General features: G+C 51.6%; 3 protein-coding genes and 1 non-coding gene across 12 annotated transcripts; 2 read left to right on the top strand and 2 right to left on the bottom strand.

The window, feature by feature from the left end:
• Positions 1–3607: 3607 nt before the first annotated feature.
• EIF2B4 (eukaryotic translation initiation factor 2B subunit delta) lies at positions 3608–9271 on the bottom strand. Of its 5 annotated transcripts, none has more exons than XM_067703423.1 (13): positions 9117–9271; positions 8695–8738; positions 8236–8371; positions 7834–8040; positions 7486–7568; positions 7207–7298; positions 6860–6974; positions 6582–6658; positions 5783–5885; positions 5420–5547; positions 5104–5281; positions 4526–4706; positions 3608–3847 (listed from the first exon to the last, which is right to left on the bottom strand). In XM_067703423.1, the coding sequence occupies exons 1-13, from the start codon at positions 9145–9147 to the stop codon at positions 3648–3650; spliced, it is 1575 nt and encodes a 524-aa protein (XP_067559524.1). In that variant the 5' UTR covers positions 9148–9271; the 3' UTR covers positions 3608–3647. The 5 variants fall into 5 exon arrangements, with proteins under 5 accessions (XP_067559524.1, XP_067559525.1, XP_067559521.1 ...); XM_067703424.1 differs by having other exon boundaries at positions 7834–8037; positions 9117–9269; XM_067703420.1 differs by lacking the exon at positions 9117–9271 and having other exon boundaries at positions 8695–9065.
• LOC137206298 (small nucleolar RNA SNORA8) lies at positions 5998–6098 on the top strand. Its single transcript, XR_010934612.1, has one exon. It is a non-coding gene; the product is annotated as a small nucleolar RNA SNORA8 (small nucleolar RNA).
• On the top strand, positions 8714–15189 carry SNX17 (sorting nexin 17). Of its 5 annotated transcripts, none has more exons than XM_067703432.1 (15): positions 8714–8859; positions 10092–10166; positions 11195–11312; positions 11834–11898; positions 12179–12289; positions 12401–12491; positions 12650–12737; positions 12982–13051; positions 13347–13439; positions 13536–13739; positions 13878–14003; positions 14167–14244; positions 14397–14471; positions 14564–14605; positions 14698–15189. In XM_067703432.1, exons 3-15 carry the CDS (start codon positions 11303–11305, stop codon positions 14809–14811), a joined length of 1167 nt encoding a protein of 388 aa, XP_067559533.1. In that variant the 5' UTR covers positions 8714–8859; positions 10092–10166; positions 11195–11302; the 3' UTR covers positions 14812–15189. The 5 variants fall into 5 exon arrangements, with proteins under 5 accessions (XP_067559533.1, XP_067559531.1, XP_067559529.1 ...); XM_067703428.1 differs by lacking the exon at positions 8714–8859 and adding an exon at positions 9391–9598; XM_067703429.1 differs by lacking the exon at positions 8714–8859 and adding an exon at positions 9640–9763.
• A 108-nt stretch (positions 15190–15297) lies between these two features.
• Positions 15298–18978, bottom strand: ZNF513 (zinc finger protein 513). The gene is made up of 4 exons (XM_067703426.1): positions 18783–18978; positions 18369–18524; positions 16562–17149; positions 15298–16471 (listed from the first exon to the last, which is right to left on the bottom strand). Exons 1-4 carry the CDS (start codon positions 18835–18837, stop codon positions 15645–15647), a joined length of 1626 nt encoding a protein of 541 aa, XP_067559527.1. The 5' UTR covers positions 18838–18978; the 3' UTR covers positions 15298–15644.
• Between the last annotated feature and the right edge of the window lie 547 nt (positions 18979–19525).

Here is a 19525-nt window from a genome sequence, read left to right as displayed (position 1 = left end):
CGCAGGGGACGCCGCTGCACGGCCTTATGGGAATTGCAGTGTCCCGAAGGGAACTGACGCCTGCGCGGTGATAGTCGTCGCGCCCCGCCGGTTCCCACGCGGCTTCTACTCGAGCCTCGACACTGCGAGTGCCCAGGCCTGAGTGTCGCTCCCGAGCGCGGAATCCTGGCTTTCTGTCGAGACTACCGGCCTGTGGCGGGCAGGGACGGGCCGATGTGAGAATATTGACCTGCAGCCCCGCCGTCGAGCCGGAGACTGGAAGACAAAGGAATCCTTGCCTCGGGGGACGACTCCGGCTTCCCCCTCAGGGCAGCCCCCAGCAGATCCAGCCACTAGTGAAGTCATGGACCCAAGACGGAAACACAGTGAAAGGGAAGAGCAGTAGAAAAACCTGGCATGGGGACGCTCTACTCAAGTGATCCTCGGGCTTGGACCCACCCCTTGGTCGTAGGCCTTGCCCCACTCCCTCCCTGGGAAGTAGGATGCTGCTGGAGAAAGAATGTAACAAACTTCCGCCCTTTCCTGAGGCATTTAAAGCTGTGTAAATCTCACAGGTCTCCATACACCGAATAGTGTGGAGTTCAGGATGTATAAACAAACAGGAAAGGGTGGAGTAAACCAATCTTTCTCTTCCCAGATAATCTCATCTATTAAATTACCGTGGTTACACAAAACATTTAAGAAAAGCTTGGGAGAAGCTAGCTAAGATTTAAAATCTAGAGCAAGGGGGGCTCCCGTCCCATTTGCCCTAAGTGGCCTAAAGACAGCTAAGGCTGCGCTGTGGCTTAGGACTGACTTCTTTCTGAGAGTGCAAAATCGGGTGCAGTCGAGGCTGCAGTTCCTCTAATACGGGGTATCTACAGTGCTTGTCCGATGAACAGCTCTCAACTTGATAACTTCAAGCATTTATTTTTCTATTAAAATTGTTTTCAAGCATTTATTTCTGTAATGAACAAATCTGACTCTTCTCCATTCCTGTTGCCTCAGATTAGACTATCTTTGACTTCCCCTAAAGCAAAATCTTTTTTATACTAATAATTGTATTTATTTTGGGGATAAGACATTCACATGGCTGCAAATTCAAAAGATACATAGGATATAAAGTGAAGAGTACCTTTCACCTGTCTCCAGCCTCCCAGACCACATCCACCCAGGCAGTTTTCTTGTTACAGGTCCAAGATACTTTCTGTATTTATACACATGCAAATACATATATATCTCCCCCTCACACACACACCTTTTTTTTTTAACCTTTTGGCCGCGCTGCGCATGTGGGATCTAGTTCCGCAGCCAGGGAATCTTTCCCCCTTTTAATTCAAACAGCAACTACACACACTGTCCTGCACCTTACTTCTTTTGAGTGTACCTTGGAGACTATTCCATTTCTCTATATAAAAACCTTCCTTATTCTTTGTTATGATTGCTTAGTATGTAATTATATGAATGTAGTAATAATTAGCCCTTATTATTAATGGATATCCAGGTGGTTTCCAGTCTTTTGCTATTATAAACAATGCTGCTATAAATAACTCTGTATCTAAGCTACTTCAAATGTGCAACTATATGGCTAGCATTAAGTTCCTAGAAGCAGAATTGCTGGACCAAAGTTTAGGTGCATTTGTGATTTTGATTGATAGGCAATCTCTTTTTAATTGATCTGGTTCTCTGCCTCTAATCTCTACCAGCTACCAGCTAAAGCACAGAGCTCACCCTGTTGAACCTCTGCTTAATTTTGATGATTGAGTGGTATGCTCAATATGTAAAAAAACATGAATTCATCATAATCTTTATAGAGAGAAAGCCAAAAATGCAACAACTTCTCATTGTATGCCACTGGAAGTAACCAGTGATCAATCCTGAAAACTGGCAATTAAAAGGAAAGAATTAAACATTTATCTTGCCTTTCCAGTATGGACTGTAATTCAGAATAGTAACTGATGAGAGGGCGTTCTTTATAGAAGATTATTAGCTAGTACGTATGGAATGATGTAATTAGGAAAAAAAATTCACCATGTTGCATCCTCTAAAGAAATAATTCAGGCAACAATAAAAGTGGATGAAACCACTAAATAAAAGTTTGTTGGGAAACTTTAAAACACCTAGACCCTTTCATCACTGAAAATGGACCAACCAACCTGATGGCAAGGCAGTATGAAACATACTCAACCTGGTTCCTGGCACAAGTCTATGTCATGAGAAAAGAAGGGGCGGGGTTGGAGAGACTGCTTTTGATTACAAAAAATTTAAGACAAAATAACGACATGTAATATATGGATTTGTTTGGATCCTGATTCAACAGTAAAAAGCTGGCTTTTGAGACAATCAAGGAAATTTGATTATGGCTTGGACAATAAGGAAGAGTTTAATAAGTGTAATGACATGGTAAGCTTCCATATTTTTTAGAGACATAATGACGTTTGGAGGAGTAAAACGATATAATGACTGGGATTTGCTCTAATACAACTTCAGCAAGGAAAAAAAGGGAAACAAAAAAAGCATATGTGGCGAATCTTGATAATTACTACATTTGGTGATGGGGATTCTTTGTATAGTTCACTGTACTTCTATGCTGCTTGAAATTTTTCAATAAAACATACACACACATACACACACACACACACACACACACACACAAAATGGATGACTCTAACATATTTTTTAGGCTAACCACAATGGTTAGACTCTCACAATCTGGACCCAATCCAACCTACGTTAGCAGCTGTATCACTAATTGTCCACATAAGCCGAGGTTCTAGCTTTACCACACTACTTGACACTTTGGAATTGGCCAGTCATTTTAAGGCCTATTCTGTAGTCTAAGTTATTTCCTCTGTTCACCTGCGTTCTCATTCTTTTCCAACTGGGAAACTTCTTATCCTTCAAGGACTAGGTCAGATTTTACCTGTGAAGTCTTCTCCAACCTCACTAGATCTCCTGGCAACATCCTAGGTTACTTCCAATGAACTCTGTTCATACTACTAGTAGAATGTATCTCATAGTGTAGATGTCATCTGTCTTCCTCCATCATGATGAGTACTCCTTAATGGCAGATAGCGTAAAAATTACAGGCACAGTCTCTAGATCCAGAATGCCGGAGATCACATGCCGGTTTAGTTAGTGTTACCTTGGGCAAGTAACTTAACCTCTCTGTGCCCCAGTGATCTCATCTATAAAATCACACTTCATAGAGTGGTATTAATCTTCCTAAATGGATAAAACAGGACTACAACAGTTTATGACACACAGTAAATACTCAATACTAAGGATACAAAATATTAATATATTAATGTGTAACTATTTAACGTAAATATCAATATATTGGTTTAACTTAAATATTAATGTAATAATAATACTAAAATACTAAGGATAGGACTCTTATTTGTCCTTATTATACTCTTCCTCATGTCTAGCTCAGTGTCTGGCACATAGATACTCAATAAATGGTTGATGACTTGGATAGTTTATGGTCTCCATACTGACCTTCACTTTGGCCCCAAAGCACTGGCATGGAGGTTGGTAGCAGGTGCTAAGAGGGGCTGGACAGTCTGGACTCCTAACCTAAGTGGTGGCAATGCTAAAAGAGATAAAAGGCAGCAGAGTTGCTAAGTGTAGGGAGTATGTCATTTATTGACCCTGTGTTCACCCACTCACTGGTCACTACTCTTGACTCGCAGCACAACAGGTACAGAACTGCAAGGGATCATGCCCAGCTCCGTGATCACCAGATCCACCAGTTCTGGGGGGGTCACATCATAGACCAGATTCAACAACCGTAGGGACGAGTGGTTCTGCCAGTCAGCCAGGGCCACACGTTCTCCTCGCTCACACAGCAGATCGTCAGGGTCATCTGCAATGGGAGGTGTACCCTTTTATGTACTTTTAAAAAATAAGCTGTGGGGCTTCCCTGGTGGCGCAGTGGTTGAGAGTCCGCCTGCCGATGCAGGGGACACGGGTTCGTGCCCCATCTGGGAAGATCCCACATGCCGCGGAGCAGCTGGGCCCGTGAGCCATGGCCGCTGAGCCTGCGCGTCCGGAGCCTGTGCTCCGCAACGGGAGGGGCCACAACGGTGAGAGGCCCGTGCACCGCAAAAAAAAATAAATAAATAAGCTGTGGTCTTCCCTTGTGGCACGGTGGTTAAGAATCCACCTGCCAATGCAGGGGACATAGGTTCGAGCCCTGGTCCAGGAAGATCCCACATGCTGCGGAGCAACTAAGCCCGTGCGCCACAACTACTGCGCCTGCGCTCTAGAGCCCGTGAGCCACAACTACTGAAGTCTGCACACCTAGAGCCCGTGTCCGCAGTGAGAAGCCCGCGCACTGCAATGAAGAGTGACCCCCCACTCGCCGCAACTAGAGAAAGCTCGCGCACAGCAACTAAGACCCAACGCAGCCAAAAATAAATAAATAAAATAAATTTATAAAAAAATAAAAATAGAAAATAAATTGTACTTCAACCTCCCCTCTCCCTCCCAAATCTTCTCAGGTCCCTGGAACCTTCTCTCCTGCCCTCCTGGGCCTCCTTACCTAGCTCATTAGAGACAAAGGCATCAGTCTGCACACGCTCACAAAACTTGTATGTTTCACAGCAGACCAGCACTGGCACATTATGGGCCCGTGCCACCAGGGCCAGCTGTGCTGTCCCTACCCGTGACATCACAGACCCGTTGGCCAGGAGTGCATGAGCTCCCAACAGCAGCTTAGAAACCTATTTTGGAGAGTAGAGAGGAGGAAAAAAAATGTCATGTGTGACCAATGCAGAATAAGGTTCCCAATTCTTACCCAGGACAGCAATATTAAGGCAATGGGTAACAAATCTTAATAAAGGCTCTTGGAAAACACCTGACCGTTGACTCACCGCACCACCCACAGGAAAACTAAACTCTTTAGTCCTGTTCCCTCTCATTGGCTACTAGTTTTATATAAGGTTCTTGCAATAGGTAGACATGCTGTATAACGTGCTGTAGATGCTTCTCCTACTAAATATAAACACAGCTGTATAATTCTAGTACTTCTAGACAATTGCAACGTTGGGAAGGCAAGACTATGTCTATACTACTATACCCTTTTACTCCAACTTTGGAGTTCTTTTCCTCTGCCCTCACCTCTGGGAGCACATAGGAAGCTGCAGGAATCAGCAGGTAGGAGGCAGGGACCCCAGCACGGACCAGAAAACGTAGTGTGTGCTTTCCCTCCAGCCGTGGCCGGCTGTCCACCACTACCACCCGAAACCGCCGGCCCTTAGCCCAAGCCTCCTGAAGAATTCGTGATACCAGAGATGAGCTAGAGTGAATGGAGAGGAGGATTCAGTTATAGATGTCACTGACTGATGGTCAGCTCATTCCTAAAGGGCAAAGGGGCAGTTCCTTCTTCAAATCATTTCACTCCCCAATTTTCTCAGTCACAGGGTCTGGCCCATACCATCCATATACCAGGATTACATCTCCATTACTGATCTTCTCATAAGCAGAGCGTGAGATTGCCTGAGCTGCAAGCACAATCTTCTCTTGCACATATCGATCGATGGCTGCTCGAAGTTCTGACTTGGCCTAAATGGAGCAAGATACTTATGAAACAAAAAAACAGACACAACCCTTTGATTATCATGCTGGATGCTTGAATATGCATATAATGACAGGCCTAAAGGGGGCCCAGGTCAGACAGACCCACCATCTCCTTAACCCTTGACCAGGCAGACCAGAGAGTTGCCCCTTCTGGGACCCCCAACATGTTTCCAGCTCTATCCCCCAGGTGCATGCCTCGCTCATTCCTCATACTCATCACCTCCTCTTCCCGCTTGGAGCTGCTCACACCCGTGATCTCCTTGTTAAGGAACTTGATGGCGTTGTACATGCTCGCTGACAGGGGACGGCACTGAGTCAGGAAGCTACAAAAACAACACCTTGCATCTGTGCAACTCTTCACAGCTCACAAAGCTTTCACATTTAAAAACATTTTTTTTTAAAGAGAAGACAGAAAAATGAAAATAGAGGTAGAAGAGCAAGAAAAAGGCTCCAAGTGCAATATAAATTCAGTATTTGGCATCGTTAGTTTTCTTGGCTTTGTGCATGTTAGACCTGGTATTTCTACTGATAGAGTATTCCTATAGTTTCTCATACTGTTCAGTTTGACAGTCCTCAATAGTAACTAATACTAATTTTCTAGGGTGTCAAATTCAGAACCAGGCAGATCCATCTCCTGACCCTAAACATGGTCCTAAAGTAAATCGCTTGAGGAAATTGGATCCCAAAGATTACAGGTGGGGAATTTTGAAGTGTGTCCACATTTCACTGGAGATCAAAGAAGCTTAACTAAAAGAATTGTAGGCTGACTCACATGACAACTTCTTTTTGAAAGGGTTTTTTATCTTGAAGATTATGAGTTTGGAGGAACTAAGGTGATTGGCAGTGGAAAGAATCAGAACGTGTGAAATTCCTTGAAAATTTATTGACTTAAATAACTTTGTGTTACACATACTAAAAAAAAAAACCCTTTATGCTTTGAAAAAAAGAAAAACAAAAAGGGTCTAAGAAAAGGACTGAGCAAGGTGGGGTGGGAGCGGATGTGCCGTGGTCATCCTTACCTGAAGTAGGGCTTTAGTTTATTCACTAGGTCCCTTGACAGTTCTTCACTGGGAGGTGTGGTGTAATCCTGAATCACCTGTAGGGTACACAAGTTGATCAGCAAACTGCGCCCTAACAAAAGTCTCTGAAAGGGGGACAGGGTAAGCTTCTCTGAGGAAAGTCTTCTGAGGGTGGAGTCATTCCCTCTTCCCCCCAGAGATTACTCTGGGTGAGAGAAGCCGGGGTAGTGTTGGGGAAGGTGAGGCTGGATCATAAGAGATAACAAGATGGGACATACCTGCTGCAAGGCACGAAGCAAGGCAATGCACCGGGCATTGGAGCCACTGACCAGGCCCTGGGAGTACTGCAGGCCGAGTCGCACCATGGCTGGGTGGATCACAGAGGATGGGATGCTGATGGGATGGCGGTGTCACACACTTTGCAAGGGAACTTGAACACCTACCGCCCACCTTCCCCTGATGAAAAGGAACCTCCTTCACTCGCACAGACACCCCCATTTGAAGAAGCATGCCTTGTGTTCATGCTTCTTTCCACAGATCCAACCTCAAGTTTCCAGTCACTTTCAAAACAGAATTACTAAAACTCCTCATGCTTAAAAGTTATGACAATTTCATAAGCTCCTACCTCATAAACTGGGTTAGAGAGTTTTGTCTGCTGTACTGGGGTAGGTGGGAGAAGAGACTGACTTTGGATCCATAATCCTTTCGTGTAGGAACCTTGACAAAACAGGGGAACAGGACCAAGGGCCCAGAGTTTAAAACTGTGGGATAATGCTGGGAAGGAAGAAGATGGTGAGCCAAATACCCATCCTTTTCCAGGGTCTCACTTCGCCCCGAGCACCTTTCCTCCCTCTATTCCATCTCCCTAGGCTCTTTCTGGCCACACACCAAACCCACTTCCTACCTGCTGTCGTTCTGGTTTTTTAACAAGCCTCCTCAGAAGCGTGGGGTCATCAACCTGACTATGCTCGGGTAGACGCTTCACTCCTAGAAGATAACAATCGTGTTTTCAAGACACTGTAGGTGATAATGAGAAATCTGCTTTCAGGGCATAAGGGACATCAAGAAAGATTTAAGAGAGAGATGGAAAAAAACAGGAGAAAAGAGTAGAAAAAGAAACAGGGGTAGGATGAGGTTAAGGAGAGAATTGTGAACTCTGGGAACCAAGGTGAAAATTGGGAGCTGTTTTACTGTGGGGAAGCCTGAGCTAACATAGGCATTTGAATCAACAGAGGTCTTGAAGTGAAGATACCTGAGGGGGTTTCTCCAGCTGTGCTGGGGCAGGCCTGAGGAGGTGGGCCTCCTTGGTCCCCTTTTCTTGCCTGCTTCAGGGCCCGCTCAGCCTCCTGCTTGGCCCGCCTTTCAGCTCGAAGTTCAGCCTTACTCCGACCTGCTGGAACTTTCTCCTTGGCACTGCCCAACTGACTGTCCAGTCCAGGCAGGTCTTTGGTCGGGCCTGCTGAAGGTAGAAGGAAGAGGTGCCCAAGCCCTAGGTAGGTAATAGCTATGCCCCAACCAAAGCTTCTTTTCCTGTTTATCTAAACTTTTTCCCTTTTTACTTGTTCAAACCAACTTTGTCCTGTCTCCCCCTCTTCTCTCCCACCACATCCCTTTACCAGCTCCACACCCCGGCCCTTTAAAAAAGCCCCCGCACCTTGACATTGGGCTGCAGAGACAGCAGAGCCAGTTTCTGGTTCTGCCCCCTTTTCCTCCTTCCGTTTCTTCTTCTGCTGTTTCTTTTCCTTCCGAAGCTGCAGCTTTTCTTCTTGGGTCATCTCCCTCCCCCCTGCCTAAGACACAGACATAGAACACTAACCTTCCCCAACAATTCCAAAAATGAATAAACACTACTGGATACTTACTAGTCTCCCACAGGATCCCTAATCCTTCCTAAGTCTCAGAAGCTACCTGTTACGAGCTTAGAGCCCACAGGGATCGAAGTTTCTCCTGCAGATCACAGTCACATTACCATTAGGGCTGAAAAAGCTCTGTAAAATCTCTTGGCTTTACCAAGAAATAAAGTGAAACGGGGATGAAGATTGGGTCGGAACGAAGTTGACACGGCCTCCTGCGTACCGCCTGACAGGCGGCTAGGGAGGGCACCCGCACTTACCCCAGGCCGAGGAACAAGCTCCGCCTTCATCCCAGATCCCGAGTCTGCATCAGAAAACAGGGCACAAAGTGAACCAGAGAGGCTCCGGGAGGGTTTGCGGGGACACGTATTCGGCGCTGCTGGCTGCTGGGTCTGCATGACCACGGGTCCGCCACCAGGCGGGAGGTGAGCCGGGGATCTGCGTGGGGGACGCAGTGCGCGGCAGGATCAAAGGGAAGGGGGGCGGGGGAAGGAAGAAGCACGCACACCTCCCGGAGGAACAAGCCGGTGCGCGGCACGGAGTGCGCCCGAAGCAGTGCGGACCAGAGTCCGGCGTGGCGCGGGAACCGAACGACAAGGCCCAGAGGTACTCAGGGCCCATCAGTAGCCGTCCGAGGCCCGTCCGCTCGCGTACCTGTTTGTGTGCCCGGCCCTTCACTCACCCTCGCGAACAGCCACGGCCACGGCAGCCATTATCCTCCGTCCTGGGCTCCGCCCGCCTGGGTCGCAGGGACTACAAGCGCTCCCTGGGCCGACAGCCTCGGCGCGCAGCCCCAACCGGACTACAAGCCCCGAAGTGCTCTGGGGCTCTGCCCCTGGCTACGGGTCGCGATAAGGGCCTTTTCAGCTTTGGGCTCCCAATCGCGGCTGTCGGCTCTTGCCCTTTAGACTACAGTTCCCAGGATGCCGGGGGCGCTGCGCCCCAGAGCGGACTTCCCCAGCCCTTCCCACCTCTGATCGCAAGTCCCCCCCCCCAAAATGGCGAGCGAGGCTGCGGGGACGTGCTGAGGAGCGGAGGCGAGCGTGCAAAGCCGCTGTGGCCCTCAGAGTCCGGACCCTGCCGGGCCCTGCCGCAGGGAACATGCACTTTTCCATTCCTGAAACCGAGTCCCGCAGCGGGGACAGCGGCGGCTCCGCCTACGTGGTGAGGAGCGGCCGGAGCCCGGCCGGGTAGGGGCGGGGATAACGGGCCGGAGCCCTCTCCGAGCGGCCTCCGAAGTCTGGCCGCCACCTTTCGGGCCTGGTGACAGGCCGCCGAGTCCCGACGGCCTCGATGGGAGCTTATATTACGTCTCAGATTGATCCAAAGGTCGCCCCAGCTCCTGTAGTTCCTTTGTTCGGCCGCATCGCCTCCCCCGGCTGGGCCGCGGCTATTCTGGTGGGCGTCCCTGGCCTCTTGGGGAGGAAGACTGCAGCCTGAGCGCCCGGGTTTTCCCCGACTGGTCCTTCTGCTTTGGGACCTGGCTCTGGAGAAAATCGTCTGGGCACCTTTGGACGATCTCGGCGCGTTGCTCAGGCGGAGCTGTGGCAGGCAACTTCCGGCCAGGGTTCTCAAGCCCCGCCAAAATGGCGAGCGAGGCGAGCGACCCTAAACAAGATCGCGACCCTAAACTGCTTGCCTGCTTTTGTGTCCTCAGGCCTATAACATTCACGTGAATGGAGTCCTGCACTGTCGGGTGCGCTACAGCCAACTCCTGGGGCTGCACGAGCAGGTGGGACTAGCACCCCTGCCTTGAGGCAGCTTCAAGCCCTTTTCTACACCTGGGCATCAGTGTCTCCATTTCCCTCCCCGTCGCTTTCTCGTAGGCTGTAGTTCCCCTTTAATCACTGCCACAGGGAAGGATTTGGTGCTTTATCTCATCGTCTGACATTTCCGGGGAACTCCCAGGAAGCTTAATGTCTGCCCCTAACTGCTCCTCCCTATACTCACATACTCCCTCCTTTCTTCTCTGTCCCCATCTTACACAGCCTGTACACTGCCTGTGCCTGTGCATGGAGAAAACGACAACCCTCCCCCCTAAGCTGCCAAAGCACTTTCCTCCTGTCATCTGAGCTGCAACTTGAAATTCTTTTTTCCTGCTCATATTGATACAAACCATTCACCAGTTTCTGTCTGTGTTCCTTGACTCACCTGAGCGGGTGTAGCTGTTCCAGCTATCCTTATGTGTCTGTGATGTAATGTTTCTTTGTTCTCCTCACCAGATTCTGAGCTCTGTATTTAACTCGGTACAGAGTCCTGGTTTTACTGATAACTAGTTGTGCAACCCTGAGCAAGTTACCTGATTTCTTTGGGCCTCAGCTTCTGCAACTGAAAAATAGAGTCATTGATCTGCAAAGTCCTTTTAAGTCCTAAAATACTTCGTGAATATATTTAGCTATTACTTAACTGTGCACATAAACTTTCCTTACCAAGCCTTTTGCTTCCTATGAGGGTTCAATGAACACAGCTTTGCTAGATAAGCAAGGGTCTCCCTAGGCCCTGGCCCTATACAAACCCTTCCCACACTGGAGGAACAGACTTGTACACTGTAAGATTGGAAAGAACATATATCTAGGACAGAGGAACGGCTCCCTTGGGATGCTGCCCCTGCCAAAGGAATGATTTCCTGGATGACCAGGGTAGATAGGGGAGCAGGGACTAAGGAAAGGGAAGGGGAGCCCAAGAGAACATTATGAATGTGGATTGCCTCTTCTCATTTGCTATGTTTATGTGAAGAGTTGTATCTCTTTCTCCAAATAGCTTCGGAAGGAATACGGGGCCAATGTGCTTCCTGCATTTCCCCCAAAGAAGCTTTTCTCTCTGACACCCGCTGAGGTAGAACAGAGGAGAGAGCAGTTAGAGAAGTACATGCAAGCTGGTGAGTGGTTGGAGGGAACTTTAGGCTGATTCTGTTGAGGACTATGGAGAGAGACTCAAAACAGCTGCTTTTGTAGAAGGTCCTGAAGGAATCTGTACATCTGGGAAGCCTACTGTTTTATCTATTATTTAATTAGCAAAAGTAAATAGCATGCAAGGATGCTGTGGTATCTAGGTACCAGCAAAGCAATTTGGGCACTGACATCTATGAGGAATACTAATATGGCACTAACTAGTCTTAAAGCAGTTTCGATCGGTGGGGAGAACTTAACTTGTATCTGATGTGCTTTAGATGAACATTATTTTTCCCTGGTTCTATAGACTGGACTCAACTAGATGGTAGCCAAGGGTGGGGCAGGTGAAGAATTTATGCAAACAGCGAGTGAGGTGAGGCCAGTTGGGAGATGTGACAAGCCACCATCAGCCCAGGAAAGGGGACCTGGGGGGGCTGCCAAAAAGAGAACTGGGGGGATCCAAGAGGGAATCATAAGTTATTAGAACATCATTCTCTTGTCCCCACAGTTCGGCAAGACCCATTGCTTGGGAGCAGTGAGACCTTCAATAGTTTCTTGCGTCGGGCACAACAGGTAAGGCTTTGGATGGGACCAAGTTTTAAGGGAAGCACCTTCCTGCAGGGCCACATCATTTTAATGAGGTGGGTACAGAGGAGCCATCCTGGCACCTTTCTGTATGGAATGGGGCTTCTGCTGTACCAGTGAAATCAAGGAAACCCAGTCTATAATTAAACAGCTGAGAATAAAGTCACCAGAGGGACCTACAATACAACATAGTTGGGAAGGGTCAGAGCTGGACGCTGGGCATGTTGTTAACAAGGTGCCTCCCATTCCCGTGTATGCTCACAACCAGGAGACACAGCAGGTCCCAACAGAAGAGGTCTCCTTGGAAGTGCTGCTTAGCAACGGGCAGAAAGTTCTGGTCAATGTGCTAACTTCAGATCAGACTGAGGATGTCCTGGAGGTGAGGCGCTTGTTCTGCACTGCTCCTCCTCCCCCTGCACCCCAGGTTCCCAGGCTTGGGGTGATTGGAACCATCCAGCATGATGAGCTGTATTTCCTTCCTTTTTCCTAGGCTGTGGCTGCAAAGCTGGATCTTCCAGATGACTTGATCGGATACTTTAGTCTCTTTCTAGTTCGAGAAAAAGAGGATGGAGCCTTTTCGTGTGAGTTTGTCTGGACTTTACAGCTTCCCTCTGTTTCCACTAGTGAACTTGCCTGTCTTCCCCAAGAATGTGGCATTTCCCCAGGGCTTCTCGCTTGATTTCCCTCCCCTGAGTTTCATGACATTTTCTTTTTCTTTTCTTTTTTTTTACACCCATAGTTGTACGGAAGTTGCAAGAGTTTGAGCTGCCTTATGTGTCTGTTGCCAGTCTTCGGAGTCAAGAGTATAAGATTATGCTAAGGAAGAGGTCAGGGCTGGGCTTGGAGGAGGGAGAGGGTGCTGGACTGGATTATGGGGCCACGTATTGAGACAGAATAATCTGGACAAGGGGGTAGTGCTGGGTGTTTCTACCAGGCCTCCCAAACTTCCTCCAACTGTATCACCATTAGCCCCATAGTTCCAGATTGCTCCGGTTTTGCCCCTTTTCCATTCTGCCTCTTGCCTTCCCCCAGCTTAACCCCATTACCCCTTTCCACCCCTTGGCCTCACAGTTATTGGGACTCTGCCTATGATGACGATGTCATGGAGAACCGGGTTGGCCTGAACCTGCTTTATGCTCAGGTGAGCTTGGAGCTGCCTCAGAACCCTTCCCCTGAAAATGGCTCTGGTGTCCCTCTGCCAAGAAAACTCCTTTCGTATCTTTACTGCCAGTTCATGGGGAAGTTTCTAGAATACTCTCAGGGCATCTGGCACAACCTCTACTCTCCCTGCTTTGTAAGCTGATATGGTCAAGGACTCAACTGCGAAGAGCTTGCTCAAATGTGGGGTGAGGGGTCAGGCTGGACAGAGGTAACTGGACACTCTTTGGGTCTCTGACTGGGAGCCCCGAACACCCCACCCCTTGTCTCCGCTGCAGACAGTATCAGACATTGAGCGTGGGTGGATCCTAGTCACCAAGGAGCAGCACCGGCAGCTCAAATCACTGCAAGAGAAGGTCTCCAAGAAGGAGGTGAGCCCTGCCTCCCTGTCTCCCTCCAAGGGGTTGCTTCCTCTGGGCTGTCCCACTTCCCCTCCTGACCCGTCCCGCCTGCTGACTGGGTTTCAGTTCCTGCGGCTGGCCCAGACGCTGCGGCACTATGGCTACTTGCGCTTCGATGCCTGTGTGGCTGACTTCCCGGAGAAGGACTGTCCAGTGGTGGTGAGCGCAGGCAACAGTGAGCTCAGCCTCCAGCTCCGCCTGCCTGGCCAGCAACTCCGTGAAGGCTCCTTTCGGGTCACCCGCATGCGGTGCTGGCGGGTCACCTCCTCTGTGAGTTGGGGTAGGAGGGGGAGACCTTTGGGATGGAGGCCCGGCAAGCCTTGAGCTTCGGGAATGGGCTGGAGTGGGTCAGGGAGAGGTACATCGGTCAGAATGAGCTCAGCCTAATTCTTACCCTTCCTCTCCCAGGTGCCACTGCCCAGTGGAGGCACAAGCAGCCCAGGTCGGGGCCGGGGTGAGGTGCGCCTAGAACTGGCTTTTGAATACCTCATGAGCAAGGACCGGCTACAGTGGGTCACCATCACCAGCCCCCAGGTGTGAGCCCACCCTCAGGCCTCCTCTGGAGCCCATTGCACCGTCTCTCTTAGATACCCAAGTCTAGGGCTTCCAGGACTCCATGTGAGTGGGAGCCCTTGTCTTAGGGGTGCTGGGCTCAGGATGACCACCCAGTCAGGCTGAGCTCTCTCCTTGCCCTCAGGCTATCATGATGAGCATCTGCTTGCAGTCCATGGTGGATGAACTGATGGTGAAGAAATCCGGCGGCAGTATCAGGAAGGTAAGCAGCAAGCACAGACCCAGCAGCTGCGTGGCTGTGCTCTCCCTGCCTTTTGTCCTCGGTGTGATGCCTCTCCTGAGAGGGAGGGGAAGGGACTGGGATGCCAAAGGGGGTGATCAGCCCTTATCAGCGCCTCATGTCTCCATTCCCAGATGCTACGCCGGCGGGTGGGGGGCACCCTGAGACGCTCAGACAGCCAGCAAACAGTGAAGTCCCCACCGCTGCTTGTAAGTACTACTCCCTGGTCAGTCCCCCAGCCCCCAGGCCTTGCATCACCTCCCCAGTGAGGTCTCTGACACCTCTGCCTCCTCCTCCCCAGGAGTCACCTGATGCCAGCCGGGAGTCCATGGTCAAACTCTCAGTGAGTTTCCCACGAGGGTTGGTGAGGTTGGCGTTTGTAGGGGACCTTAGGGAGGCTTGAGCCCTCTGACCCCGACCCTGCCTTTATTACAGAGCAAGCTGAGTGCCGTGAGCTTGCGGGGGATTGGCACTCCCAGTACAGATGCCAGTGCCAGTGACGTCCACGGCAATTTCGCCTTTGAGGGCATTGGAGATGAGGATCTGTGATCTCCAGAGCTCGGATGTCTGCCCTCTATCCTGGAGGAGTGTTCAGAAACTTGCCCTGTGCCTGTATCCCCCAAACTGGGGTATTTTTCTTCGTATTGTCCCCTTTTCTCCTCGGCCAGGGGCCTCCTAACCTGCCTTCCCTTCCCCTCCCCAGGGCTGGCTATACAAAGGATCGCTCAGAGCTGGCCTTCAATGCCAACTTAGCATTTAGTATTTTGCACAAAGTCCACGGGACCATGGCTACCTGCCTGGGGAGGAACCACAACTCCCCCCAGGCTGCTTCTGGCTTCTCGGGGCCATGAGCCAAGGGGATGGGCAGAGGTCTGTGTATGGTCTGGCCCAGCTCCCCGTCATTAAACTCAGCCTGATTGCTGCCTACCTCTGGTTCCCTCTCACTGCCCCTGCTCCCCCCATCACAGCATGGACTGCTGTGCTACGGGTGAGGCCAAGCGGTGCTTGCCACTGCCAACTCAGCATAGACGTGGCTTTGTTAGTGTTTCCTTTATTATAAAGCACTGAAATAAGTTAAATAAACAGGTGCGAGGCTGGACAGTCCCCCAGCCAGTTCATCCACCGCCACTGGGAGCAGTGGAGGTGGATACAGGACCCTTCTCACTGAGCTTATGAAGTTGCATCAGTCAAGGCAAGGCCCCCCTGGTCCATATGGGCCCCCGCCCATGGGGTTTGGACTGGTCCGTATAGTGCCTAGGTTAGTCTGTGTGGAGCCCCTGGCCAGCGGGGGAGGAAGGTAAAGGTGGCTTCTGGTCCATCTGTGTAAAACATACAGGAGGGTCAGGGCTAATTCATAGAGCCCTAGGGGAGAAGGACCTAGTTCAGGGTGAGTCTGTGTGGAGAGCTCGGCTACCAGTGGCACCCAGGGCTGTTGGGCCCCGAGAGCTCAAAACAGAGGGGGGACTGTGAGGTGGCGCCCAGCCCTCAGAGGCAGAGAGGCCAGGCCCTCCTGCCCCACCATGGCCGTGCACCTTCTGGTGCCGTTTGTAGTTGTCCCAGTGGCCTGTGGTATAGGCGCAGGTGGCACAGCGGAAGGGCTTCTCGCCTGTGTGCCGCAGCATGTGGCGTTTGAGGTTCATGCTCTGGTTGCAGCTGTAGTTGCAAAGACTACACCGAAAAGGTTTGTCCCCAGAGTGGATTCGACCGTGACGCTTGAGGTTGGCCAGGTTGCCACAGGCATAGGGGCAGAGGGGGCACTTGTAGGGCTTCTCTCCTGTGTGGACGCGCTGGTGCCGTTTCAGGTTATCCAGATGAGCAGAGGCATAAGGACAGCGGGCACAGCGGAAGGGCTTCTCACCACTGTGCGTCTTCATGTGCCGAGCCAAGTGGTTGGGATAGTGAGTGGCAAAGGGGCAGAGGCTACAGGCAAAGCCTTTGTCACTGGGGCCCTGGGGTCCACCACTGGCACCACTTCCAGTCTCTCCTCGCATGCAGCGCCCACATGTGGCTGCTCCCAGCCGACTACCCTCCCCCTCTTCCAGCTCTTGTCCACAGTTCCGGCAGGTCCAAGGGAACAGCAGCTCTGGCAGTGGTTCTGATCCAGTCCCACATAGGCCTTCCCCTTCACTCCTCAGCTGCCCACAGTCCGGCAAGAAACTGGCACCGCCTGGTGGCACATGGAGGCTCAAATCTGGAAGCAGCAGGGCATCTGTGGAGACAGTGAGACCTGGGCTATGAATCCAAGTCCCCCTAAGGCCACCCACCCACGTCCCAGGTTCTTTGGTCCCTGGCTTTTTACCTTCAGGTCGCCGGGGCACTGCCCCCTCCTGCTCTGTGGGACTGGGAGGCCGGGCAGGACGTGGAGCACAGCAGCGGAAGCCACAGGTCGGGCAGGGAGGAGTGGGGGGCCCCGCATGGGTGCGCTGATGCCGCCTCAGGTTGCCCAGGCTGCTGCAGGCAAAGGGGCAGTGGGGACAGCGGTAGGGCTTCTCGCCAGTGTGGGTGCGAGTATGTCGCGTCAGGTTGACGAGCTGGGCTGAGGCGTAGGGGCAGCGGCCACAGCGGAACGGCTTCTCCCCGCTGTGTGTCTGCATGTGCCGCTTCAGGTGGCTCGAGTAGTGGGACACGAAGGCGCAGAGGCGGCATGAGTATAGTAGCCGTGGGGGCAGCGGGGGCCCCCCACCCGGCCCTCCTGCCCCACAACACGGCCCCTCACCTGTGGGCCCCCCACACAGCTGGCAGGCTGGGCCTGGCCTCTCACCCCTGGCCTCCCCTGGACCCCTGGCTGGCTCCTCAACTTCACTCTCCGCACTTAGTGCCCGGCCGCCCCCAGACTCGTCGTCGCTCAGCCCATAGGGAAGCCCAGGCCTGGCCCCCAGAGAGTCTCCTGGTGAGACAGACATGAGAAGAGACATCAACACAGGCTAGGAACAGACTCCAAACTCCCTTTCTCACTTGCGGTCTCCCCACTTGCTGGGCTCCACCCTTCTCTTCAATCAATGATCCTAAAAATTCAACACAAATCATCTACCTCCAAGTCTGGACTAACCTAGTGATGACAGAGTTGTACATAGGACCAATGAATGGAAAAAGATCAAGGGCTCACAGTGGACCACATACTGAAATGAATCAATAATTAAATAATTAACTGATTCTTGGGATAAGTAAAAATACACAAGGCAGAGGCCTGATACGTTTTTCTAGTGCCTCTATCAGTAAGGACTCTTAGTTTTTATTTTATAACCACCTCCATACTATCTCAAGAGGCAAAATTTGGAGGGAAGGGCTTCCCTGGTGGCGCAGTGGTTGAGAGTCCGCCTGCCGATGCAGGGTACACGGGTTCGTGCCCCAGTCCGGGAAGATCCCACATGCCGCGGAGCGGCTGGGCCCATGAGCCATGGCTGCTGAGCCTGCGCGTCTGGAGTGCTCCGCAACGGGAGAGGCCACAACAGTGAGAGGGCCCGAGTACCGCAAAAAAAAAAAAAAAAAAAAATTTTGGAGGGAAGAGGAAACAAAGTAACACATGTAATACCACTTCTAAGCCTAAAGGATGGATTCTCTTTTACATGGATTTCCTCAATGACTTTCAAAATCATCCTTCAGAAGTGGCATTAGTGGATAGGTAGTGCAGCAAACTAGGTTGGGGTGATGCTAAGATCAAAGGGAAGAGGAATGTGGAAGGATATTTGAGGGCAGAGACTAATACCTCCATACAAGAGGAGTTTATGCTGCAGGTGAAAGGGAGTTAGATTAGATATAAGTACTAGCTTGAATGAGGTTGCTTCCCTGAACCTCTTAAAAATAAACTCATCTAAGGAATGGGCTAGGGAGTGGGATAAAGTTATTAAAAGGGCATTTACTTTTAACCAGTTGTTTCATGTGATTCCTCTACCGTCCTATTCATACCACCTTTGAACCAGGCCTCAGAACTTGACCTCAACAAAGTGATGGACCATCAGGCAAACGAAGAAATCTAGCTCAAATCTAAACTGAACCAGCCCCAGTGGCAGGAAACGGTGTTTTGCTCACTGGCACTATACTCTAACCCGCCTCCTAAAGGCTGAGGTTCCAGCGGTCACTTCCTTAAGTCAGTCCCCCAAACCCACCTTCAGAGTCTCTCTCGAAGCCCATGAGCTGGTCGCTGTTGCCGTCACCTTCCTCCTCTTCCTCTTCTTCCTCAAACTCCAGATCCTGGCCTAGTAGTAAATCACTCTCCAATACCAGGGCCCCGGGTCCTTCGTCGAGGGAGTCTTCAGTATCCACTGAAGAGGGGAAAAGGCTTGTAGATCCTCCCTCAGGAACTGTGCCCATCATTCGCACCCGGGAAGCTAGCCCTCGCAGACCGTACTTCCCGCACTCGTAGACCCTCTCGGGTTCCGTTAGTACCTCGATGGGAAGCTAGGAGTCCAGATCGCCCACCCCATCCCTCAAGGGTCCCCCTCCACCCAGACCTGAACCCACACCACTGACCCCACCCCCGCTCCTCCCCAGCTCGCAGCCCCTGACCCCTGACCCCTGACCTTTGACCCCCTCGCATTTCACGGGCTGCGGGTGGCTTTGCTTCCTTCGGGGCATCGTGACCGGCTCCAGCCCGACGCGCCTCCGGCCTGCGGCCGCCCGGCCCCGCCCCTCCCAATTCGGTCTGCCCGCCCTTCCTCTCAGGGCCCGCGGGCCGCCCCCATGCAGCGGCGCGGGCCCCGGGCAGCCCCCGGCCCTGGCCCCGGCACCCAGCTCAGGCCGCTCCCGCCGCCGCCGCCGCCGCCGCCGCGTCCATTCATGGAGCCCCCTACCCCCGCCCTACGGAGACCAGCTGGTACCTCCGTACTCGCTTCCGCTTCCGCTGTCGCAGAGCCACACGGGACGCGTAGTCCGTGGAAAGCAGAAGCCCCGAAAGCTTCCACAGCGTGACCAGGAAGTGATTGTGACGGAAGCAATCGGGCGAGCCAATCAGGGATCAGATGAAACCTGGCCGGCAAGGAGGGCAGGTCAAACCGTGACCCTGGCTTTAGTCTTAAGGGTCGCCTGGCCGGTCCTGACCCCTCCGTGGAGGAACAAGGAAATCGTTCCTCACCCTAGGAGGGGGTAAGGATGAGCCGCGACGCCAGGCCAGGCTGCCAGCGGCTCAGGGAGTTACCATACCCGACCCCCTCTCCCTGAGTCACACACATCACACGCAGGCAGGTAGGTGGGCAGGTGCGCGCGCGCGCGCGCACACACACACACACACACACACACCGCACACACCACCTCACCCCCCCCCCAC

Source organism: Pseudorca crassidens, chromosome 14 (assembly GCF_039906515.1).
Source record: "Pseudorca crassidens isolate mPseCra1 chromosome 14, mPseCra1.hap1, whole genome shotgun sequence".
Lineage (NCBI taxonomy): Eukaryota > Metazoa > Chordata > Mammalia > Artiodactyla > Delphinidae > Pseudorca > Pseudorca crassidens.
This window is presented reverse-complemented; position numbering and strand designations above follow the sequence as displayed.